We start from the raw sequence: 9890 nt of genomic DNA on the forward strand, positions 1-9890 counted from the left end.
TTTAAAACACATGCATGTTTCTGGTCCTGATGGCTAAAAAACGGAGCAGGAAGAAAAACGTGGGCACTCCTTTGTGAGCTTTCAGAGCAGGGATGAGCTTTAGAATTCTCATAGCTCCTTGCTCCACCCGTGGCTAGCACAAAGAAAAGTGATGCAGATAATAGCTAAAGTATGCACATTTACATGGTTTATAGGGTGGCCCTACGGAAAGGAGGACAGGGCTCCTATATCTTTAACAGTGGCATAGAAAAGGGAATTTCAGCAGGAGTCATTTGTATGCATGCAGCACCTGGTGAAATTCCCCCTTCGTCACAACAGTTAAAGCTGCAGGAACTCTCTCCTCTTTTGTAACTGGTCAAGAGGGCAGGGCTCTTGCAGCTTTAACAGTTGTCTAGAAAAGGGAATTTCACCAGGTGCTGCATGCATACAACTGACACCTGTTGAAATTCCCTTTTCTATACAACTATTAAAGATACAGGAGCCCCGTCCTCCTTTCCATATGGACACCGTACATGGTTTATTGGGGCTGCAGAATATGGGCTATATTTTTTAAAAACACACACATACCATGCTGAGTTAACACAACTCCATTCCAGGGCCGGCACCAGGTTTTTGGGGACGGGATACCCTGATTGGGCCCCCTCCCTCAGTGAGTCTAAGTTCCTGGTACTGTTGCCACTAGCTGCTCTTGCTCCTCCTCCTCTTTCTCATCATTGCTACTGATTGGAGGGAGGAATCTGTATACATCATGAACAGTTCCCAGTGTTCTCTCTCTCTGTGTCACATGATAGTAGCTCCTGCTAACCTGACAGCAGTGAGGTCACCAAGGCCAGGAGGCAGACTGACCTCCCACCCCTTTGGTGTCCCTCAATGCACTCCTTTGCATTTCCTCCTCCCTGAGATTGCTTGCTTGGAGGGGGTCCAGTGCATCTCAGCTCAAGGGATCCTCCCCATGGGCCTGCCCTCTTCCAGCACCATCAATCACACTAACAGGAATTTTGCGGTCCCATAATTGAGCAGACCTGGGCTGTGCTCATGGCAAAGTGGCTCCAAGGTTTTTGAGGGCCCACCCTCCAAAGGACCCCTCCCTCAGTGAGTCCACGTTCTCACCATCCTTGTCACCAGCTGCTCCTTTCCCTCATCATTGCCATTGCTTGCATGCTTGACAGGCAGAGACCGAGTAGGCAGGGGCATCTGCTCTGCCTCACCACCATCTCTGTCGTCTGGGCCAGAGCAAGAGGCCGATGAAGAAGCAGGTTGCAATGGTGAGGAGGAGGAGCAGCTCCAGCGGGCTTTTGCCAGGGGGCTCCTGCTCAGGCGTGGACCCTTAGTAGGTGCCCCACCATGCCTACCTTTGACATTGGCCTTGGCTCCACCCACATCCCTCGATTATATCAGGAAGGAAGCCACCTCCTTAAGTACAAAGCCCTGATCTGCCTCTTCCTGCTTTCTCCACAGCTCAGCTTCTTTCCAAGGAATCTGTTTAGGCTCTGGACACAGCTTTGATCGATCTGGCTCAGCTTGTGTGGTCTGTCTGTGCAGTCCCGCCGCTGCCGCCCCCTCCAGGTGCCAAGATGCCTCCTCCCTCCACGGCCTCCCCACTCAGCGAGTGCAATGAGTGTTTGCTGATCATGATCGCCCTTGCTGTTGTTGCGGGCGTGTTCATGGTGATCTCGGCCATCCTCTGTGACCGGCTCTTCCACGGGTCCATGCCCTCAAAGACAAGGAGCATGCCGTCGGTCTGGAGGCAGGGTGGGACATTGTGGATTGAGCCAACCCAGAACCACAAAGAGCCAGATGTCCTCTCCAGGCCGTCAGAAACGGTCCCGCTTTGGATCCAGCGCTCTAACGACTGGTTTATGGATGCTGCTGCAGCAGAACTAGGGAGCTGTGATTCCTCCAGGGACCTCCAGAGGGAGACATCCAGCCCAAGCAGCACTTCCCCTCTCTGGGGCCATGATGAACCACCGTGGGGAGTCCAACCACGAGTAACCCTGCAGGATCTACAGGGGTTTTTCCGGCACGGTAGCCGGCATTCCTAGAGTGTTCCATGTCTGGTTAAGTTAAAGATGCCCAAGACCCATCACCCTCCTGTTCCTATGTCTGCCCCAAGACATTTTGCTGCCTGAGGTCAAGAACAAGATGGCACCACCTAACCCATCCATATAAAGAAACTGAAAGAACTGAGAGTTGAACCTTAACACTGGTGCACCACCATTGTGGCATGAGAGACAATAAAGAGGTCTGCCAAGTAATCCACAAAGCTTTATTCAGCAAATAAACATCTCTTCACACCTGAAGAGAGCTTAAATGCCAGGAACTTTCCTCTAGGCTAAAACTTGGCTAACTAAGCGAGACAATTGTCCTTTCAACAAAAGGGAAGGTCTTTTCCCTGAATCCCTTTAACTTCGGGGAGGATTCCTCTGAAGAAGCCTTTGGCGAGAATCTAGCCGAGCTGATCACCTCTCGCCTTCTTTTAGCTCCGCCAGTTTGAACCTGCAGTGGACTCTGGGATCAGCTAACTCTGAAGTCTCTTCCCCCTCTGAGGATTGCTGAGTTCCCACAGACTCTGAGTTGTTAACGTTTTCACTGATAAGGTCGGGTGAAGATTCTTCCCTGGCAGGTGAAAAGCCTGGGAGAATCACCTCCCTTGCTTCCTGTGTAGGCTGATAAGTTTCTAGTCCTGTGTATTCGGTTTCAGAATCTGATTCTGATTGATGTCCTGAAACTCCTTTCCCCACACTAACGGGAACAGGCCTGAACATGACACATCACTGAGGCAGCAGGCTAGTTTAGGGGGCCTAGAACAGTTTGTGTGGCATCCAGAGCTCTATCTTCCCATGAGGGGAATTACCACAGATATCATGAGGAATAGGCCAGAAGGCTGCTACTGCTACCACCTCCCCAGCATCTGCTGCCTGATGTGATCGTCTCACCCTGTCTAAAGGTAGAGCTGGCCCTGCCTTCTCCTTCCTGAATCCAAGAGGACTCAAAACACATTGTGGGGCATGAGATACAAATGTTTGCCTTTCGGCTGCTTGTGCTTGGGAGGGAGAGCGTGTGTGTGTGTGTGTGTGTGTGTGTGTGTAAAATGGCACAAGAAGAAAGTTCTAGACCATTTAGAAGTGGCTGGTTCAAAAATGTAAAAACAGATGAAAGGGCACCAGAAATGGGAATTTGGGGGAGTAATGTGGTATGTCTTGTTAATGGGTGGTTGATCTAGATAAGGGGAATAACTGGAATGTCAATTTTTAAAAAAAACAGAGAAAGAAGAAACCCACAGGCTTTGCTTCATTGTATCAAATATCTTTGTTTTTTTAAAAACACACTTTCCAATCCACCTCACTGCATACATCTCCTGAAAAGGGACATCATTTAACTATAGGGGATTGGGCCCCATCTATCTTTACAGAGGACAACCCTGAAGAACTACATCTTCTCCAACATGAACCTTCCTGAGCATTAAAATTATTCTTGGTGAGTTTGTGGGATTTTCCTGCCTCCAAAGGAGAAAGAATTAACTATATCAGTTCTCTGGTCGGAGTAGTTTCCAACTTCGTTTGAGGGCATGTCGAAGAAGTGACATCTCTCAATGAAAGCTCAAGGCCAGTCACTGGCCCTGTTCAGACGACATGCTAAACCATGATGGTTAAGCATTTTGAGCTAAAGATTGTGGCTTAGTATGTCATGTGATCCATGACTGAGCATGTTGTGTGAACCATTCCTAACCATGGTGGCTTCATAACCATGGTCTAAACATGTGTACTAATCACTTGCTGCAAAGGGGTTAGCTGTCTAACCATGGCTTAGCGTGTTGTCTGAACAGGCCCACTGTCTCTTGTTCTGAGGATAAAGTGAAGGAAGACCTCTGTGTATTGCAGGGGTGCAGAACATATTCCTGTAACTTGAGCCCATTATTCTGTGTCCTGCACTCTGGGAGGATCGAGAAGACATCCTGGCCTGCCTCTATGCTACAATCTTTCAAAGACTTGAAGAGTGCTATCAGGTTTCCCCCTCAGTTTTCTCTTCTCAAGGCTAAATATGCCAGTTCTTTCAGGCTGCTATGGACCCCCTTTCCTTCAGCAGAAGGGAAGGTTCATAGCAGCCAGCATTCCCTGGGATGCTCTCTGAGGGACTGTGGAATTGCAACTTTAACGTCATGTTTGGGGACTTTTTAATCCTAGAATCTTTTCTTAGTTATGCTGCTGAGGCTTTTCAAATATTTATTATTGTTTCTTTATGTTGTACTCTTTTAGAATGATTTGGAAATGGTTAGCTGCTCTGAAGCTCTTGCGCTAATAGAATGGAGTACAGATTGTTACCTGTAATAATAAAATAATAATAATAAATTCACAGTACTGCCTCTAGAAAGCATGGTTTTGTATTCTGATTCAGGGGCTGAAGGAACACCAAGAATCATAAGTAGCTCCTGGAAGCAGGGGGAGGGAAGCCACCAGGATTTGGAGACCAACATGGGGCCCACCATGGAGATCTGAGGAAACCGCATTTTGAAACCGCCACATCCTCTGAATCTGAACTCAGCTTCTCCCATCCCTCTGTTGAAAGAAATGGCTGCCCATGCTGCAGTGTTCCCCAACTGGTGCCCTCCAGCTGTGTTGGACTGCAATTCCTATCATCCTCAGCCTGCATAGAGGGGTGCTCAGTTGAGGAAGGCTGGTACGGAAACTTCTAGAACTATATTGAACAGGGCATGCACCTGGGCTTACTTGCACAACCAAATTACCTGGACAGAAGACTCTGGGGTTACTCCTTCAGGTTCCATATCCTCCTGGCCCCTGCTGGCCAAACTGGCCCCACAGGCTGTCTCTTGTCTGGGGCACAGCTGGGGCCCCAAATCCTGAAGCTGCTCCTGTGAGACCTGTCCTGGGGTTGCTTCATTTGCTTAGAAAAATGCCCTGGAATAAATCTTCCACAACCCTGCTCAGAAACCCCATAAGGGAAAGGGAGGTGTTACGAGAGTATCTGTTATTTTTTTTTTAAAGCAACAGTTCTGAGTCTCGGGCCGTGCTACTGTAAGGAAACTACAGCCCTAGCCCTAGATTACCTTCCTGCCATGCCAGCTTTCTTTCTCTCTCTCTCATGTTGGAAAGCTATATACTTGCCCTGCTGAAGCTATATACTTGCCCCCAGGAAGGCTCCTCCCACCTCAGCTGTCTCCACCATCACTCCGAGCTAGTCAGGGACATGGCAGGGGGAAACAGGGCCTGTCCACCATCTTGCTGAAAGACACCGTTTCCCGCCCACCCCCTCTCCCCACTTCATACCTTTTACCTTGTGCCCTGTCTTTTTAGATTGGGAGTCCCATGGCCGGGGACTGCCTCGTTTTTACTGATTATACATCAGCCGCTCTAGGAGCCTTATTGGCTGAGTAGCCAGATAAAAAATGCTTTTAGTAAACTAAGTACGTACATACACACACATGTCCTTGGAAACACATAAAATAAAAAGATCTGGATTAATACACATAACATTTGTCTGTTTCCCCCAGCCCACGGGCCAGCCTTCTTGTATCAACTTTGTTTTTGTCATCTACCGTTGGAATATCACCCTACAGTTGCTGCACATGAGCTACTATCAGGCTGTCCCAGATTGCTTCCCCTCCCCTCCCATTGCCTGCCGTTTCCCTTATTTCTTTCGTTTCCCACACTTTCTTTCTCCTGCTTCTCCTTTGCCTTGAATGGCAACCTGACATATCAAAATGAAGGAGGTGAAAATGCTCCACCCCCATCCCCCCATATCACGCTATCTCTAATGCCAGAAGGAGCGTCTTGGGCTAAATCTTAACATTTCAGGCTGTTGTTAGCGGTGGTGGAAAAGTTGCTCACAGCTAAATCCAGTGCCTATTTCTATTTGGCTCCTTTGTGTCATATTATATCACATTCTTGGGGAGATGGAGGCATTGGGGGCGGGGGTGAGGGGCAAAAGGAAGAAGTGACAACGGGGATGATCAGGGGTCTGGAAACAAAGCCCTATGAGGAGAGACTTTAAGAACTGGACTCATTTAGCCTTGAGAAGAGAAGACTGAGGGGAGACGTGATAGCATTCTTCAAGTACTTGAAAGGTTGTCACACAGAGGAGGGCCAGGATCTCTTCTCGATCCTCCCAGAGTGCAGGACACAGAATAACGGGCTCAAGTTACAGGAAGCCAGATTCCGGCTGGACATCAGGAAAAACTTCCTGACTGTAAGAGCAGCATGACAATGGAACCGATAACCTAGGGAGGTTGTGGGCTCTCCCACACTGGAGACATTCAAGAGGCAGCTGAACAGCCATCTGTCAGGGATGCTTTAAAGTGGATTCCTGCACTGAACAGAGGGTTGGGCTTGAGGGCCTCATAGGCCCCTTCCAGCTCTACTATTCTATGATTCTATGATATGATTCTAAACAAAAGAAGAACATATGAAGAGTCCTACTCGATCAGGCCAAGGCCCCATCTAGTCCAGCATTCTATTCAAACAGTGCCAACCACTGCTTCCTTCCTTGCTTACATTTCTATACCACCCTATAACAGAAGCTCTCTGAAAGTTACATTGTTAAAATATAACAACATCAGAAAATGTGGTATAAAAATTTGTTAAAAGTTTGAGACTCCAATATAACACCAAACTGAAAGCAATGTAAAGATTTAAAATTAGAACAGATTTAAAAACAACAACAAAATCCAAAATGATTACAACTGCTTGGAGGAATATAAAGGGTTTCACCCTGGCAATGAAAAGACCACAAACTAGTTGCCATGACAGCCTCTCTGGGGATGGCACGCCACCATGACTGAAAAGGCCGTTACCTCCCGTTCTCACTTCATTTGGTGGGGGCAAGGTACTTTGTAGGAATTTGCTGTTCTGGTTAGAAGAAGTTTGCCCTCCTTGGGCTCATCTACACCAGGTAGGATATTCCACTATGAAAGTGGTATGTAAAAGGCAGGAGCTACACTACTGCTTTGTTTGTGGTACTGAAGTGCACTGACAACTGTTGGGGCCCATGACACATCTACACCAACCAGGATATAACACTATGAAAGTGGTATGAAAGTGGTATATGGTATGTGTCAGTGGCCCCCAACAATTGTCAGTGCACTTCAGTACCACTATAAAGCAGTAGTGTGGCTCCTGCCTTTTATATACCACTTTCATACTGCTTTCATAGTGCAATATCCTGCTTGGTGCAGACAAGCCTTTTAACTCTAGCTAGAAGGGTTAGGGTTATGCACGCGCAAACACAGCTGAAGGGATGTCATCTTCCTCAGACTCGGCTGGATGTCTCATTGAAAAGCACAGGGAAACTCTACCCAGCTATCTGGAGACCGTCTCCTATCTAGGGATGTGTCAATTTCGTTAAATCCATTCCATCTGTGTTATGGGCTGTCAACAGTTTTTCATTCAGTTTTTCATTCATTCTACTTGCGCTCATTCACATGAGCTCTAATGTCAACTTGCACACCTGCGCATTTGCGCAAATGCAAATGAGTGCAAAATCCACCCCCATAAGTGAAAAACTGGCCCGCAAGTCCACAGAATCTGTGTGACTCAGAAAAAGCTGGGCTGCTGTGGAAACTGCAGATTGTATTCAGACTCATTTGAATCTGTTGCCAATTCAACCTACTGTCCTAGATTAATATTAATAATGATAATGATGATAATAATAATAATAATAATAATAATAATAATAATAATAAATAAATAAATTTCTTACCTGCCTCTCCATTTTGATCAAGGCAACAATAAACAATAAAATACATAATAGGAGCAAGGGGGCAGATCTAACAAAGGAAAGGTCACAGCAGCTGTAAAAGTCCTGTAGTTGCTAATCAGCTGGAACTAGGAATCAGGGGAAATTTTATTCAGTGTGAAGTTTAATGTGAATTTATCTAATTCCACACTTATGGACCACTATGCGAATCAAAACTCAGTTATCTTTCAAAATTCGCACTTCTCTGAATTTTGCAATGGGGTTCTCCAACCCCCTGAAATGCATACAAATGGGGAAATATCTACAAATGCATTGTATTACATAAATTACTTGAAAATGTGTATTTTAGGTACAAATGTATACAAATATGGATGTCTTTGAAGAAATATGGACTAAAAATGCTTTTGAATTGTCATGTGAACTTAAAAAAAATGTTGATAGTTTAGTATGGACCAAATTTAAGACTGGAGAAATTCTCAAAGTTTGTGACAAAGTGAAAATTGGGTGGGTGGGATAAGAAAACAAGAGAAACAGAAATGGACAAATTTGTCCATCTCTAGTGGGGATTTAGTTCAGTAGCAGAGTGCAAAAGGTCCCGGGTTCAAATCCCAACATCTCCTTGTTTGGTTATGGGCCATCACTAGCAGTAGAACAGCCCTTCCCAATGTGATGCCTTCCTGAGGTTTTGGACTACAGCCCCCATCAGCCACATGGCTAGAAATCAGAGATCATGGGGGTTGTAGTCCAAAACATTGATGGCCTTGTAGGCCCCTTCCAACTCTACTATTCTATGATTCTATGATCTAGAGGCCCCCCTCAGTTGGGAAAGGCTGTGGTAGAGCTTCAGATTTACTAGCAGGAGGAGTCAAGTTCAACTTTCTGGCCAGTAAAAAGATTAGGAAGGGTGCCGAGAAAGGAAAAACTGCCTACGGTGTTGTGGTCTGAGGAGACAATAATAGATGAGATAGATCACTAATTTGGCTCAGTATAAGCCAGTGTCACATTTCCTCATTTTTAAAAACAGCACCAGTCATGACTGCATCTGAACGTGGGTCATTCAGGAGAAAATACATCCGTTTTATGCAACCAGACATGTAAGGCGTTATCCTATGCATGTTTAGACAGGGGGGAAAAACCACCTCATAAACCCCAGCATTCCAAAGCTAGCCATGGGAGTTGTAGGACATTTTCTTGTCTAAACATGCATAGGATTGCATCCTTAAATAATAAGGGCAATTGTTGGGCACAGCACCGTTGGAAAGGGTTGTCCTGGTTGTTTTAGATTGCTTTGAGTTTTTGGAATTGTAACTAGTGCTTACAGCAGGGGTGCAGAACCGGAGGCCCAGAGACCATATCGGGGCTTCTTGAGGTGCTGATCCAGCCCTCCTGGGTTCTCCAGATGGTTCTCTGACCACCAGTTGTTTCCTGGCTTCTCTGTAGTATTTTCAGTGGGGGCTGGTGGCTCTGATGTAAGTGGGGCAGTAAATCTGCTCCAGGGTTCAGTCAGAACCAGTCAGAACTCTGAAGGAGCTTTTGAGGGGTTTCCCACCTTAGATAGCTTCTTTAGAGTTCTGACTCGTTCTGACTGGAGCAGATTTACTGCCCCACTGACATCGAAGCCATCAGCCTCCACTGAATATTTTACTTTATTTGGTGCTGATTCAAGACCTGGTTTTGCCTGATGCAGAGTCCAAATATATCCACTCTCTATGAGGGCTGGCCCTGATTCTATGTGTTTATTTAGATTATTTATTTATTAGAAAATGCAAAATTCTTAACAAATTAAAACAAGATGCCATCTAATACAACAATAAAACCATAGAAAGCAATGCTCTTTACTGGCCGAGCAGCAGCCAATAAAGCCACACAAAATCAGTTTGACACATGAAAACATCGAATAGACAGGTCTTTTAAAGGCAGTTCAAGAGGGCCAAGATTCTGAATTTTGGGTGGATCTCAGCAGGGTCCCGTCTTTTTATCAGGTAACTTTCCTTGGTTCGATGACCTTATAGGCCCCTTCCAACTTACTATTCTATGATTCTATCATTCTCCGTGTCTTCTCTGCGTCAAACATCAAGAGGTTTTGTGAACTGAAGGTTCAGAGATGAACTTTCTGAACATGTGGAGAAGACATGTGGAAAAGATAAAAGGAAGAGTTGCACGAAGAGATAAGGGTTGGA

General features: G+C 46.0%; 1 protein-coding gene across 1 annotated transcript; it reads left to right on the forward strand.

Annotated features, from left to right (window-relative positions):
• Positions 1 to 1574: 1574 nt before the first annotated feature.
• Positions 1575 to 2042, forward strand: C11H16orf54 (chromosome 11 C16orf54 homolog). The gene has a single exon (XM_063136904.1). The coding sequence runs from the start codon at positions 1575 to 1577 to the stop codon at positions 2040 to 2042; it is 468 nt and encodes a 155-aa protein (XP_062992974.1).
• The last annotated feature ends 7848 nt before the right edge of the window (positions 2043 to 9890 follow it).

This window comes from Elgaria multicarinata, chromosome 11, assembly GCF_023053635.1.
Source record: "Elgaria multicarinata webbii isolate HBS135686 ecotype San Diego chromosome 11, rElgMul1.1.pri, whole genome shotgun sequence".
NCBI classification, from domain to species: domain Eukaryota; kingdom Metazoa; phylum Chordata; class Lepidosauria; order Squamata; family Anguidae; genus Elgaria; species Elgaria multicarinata.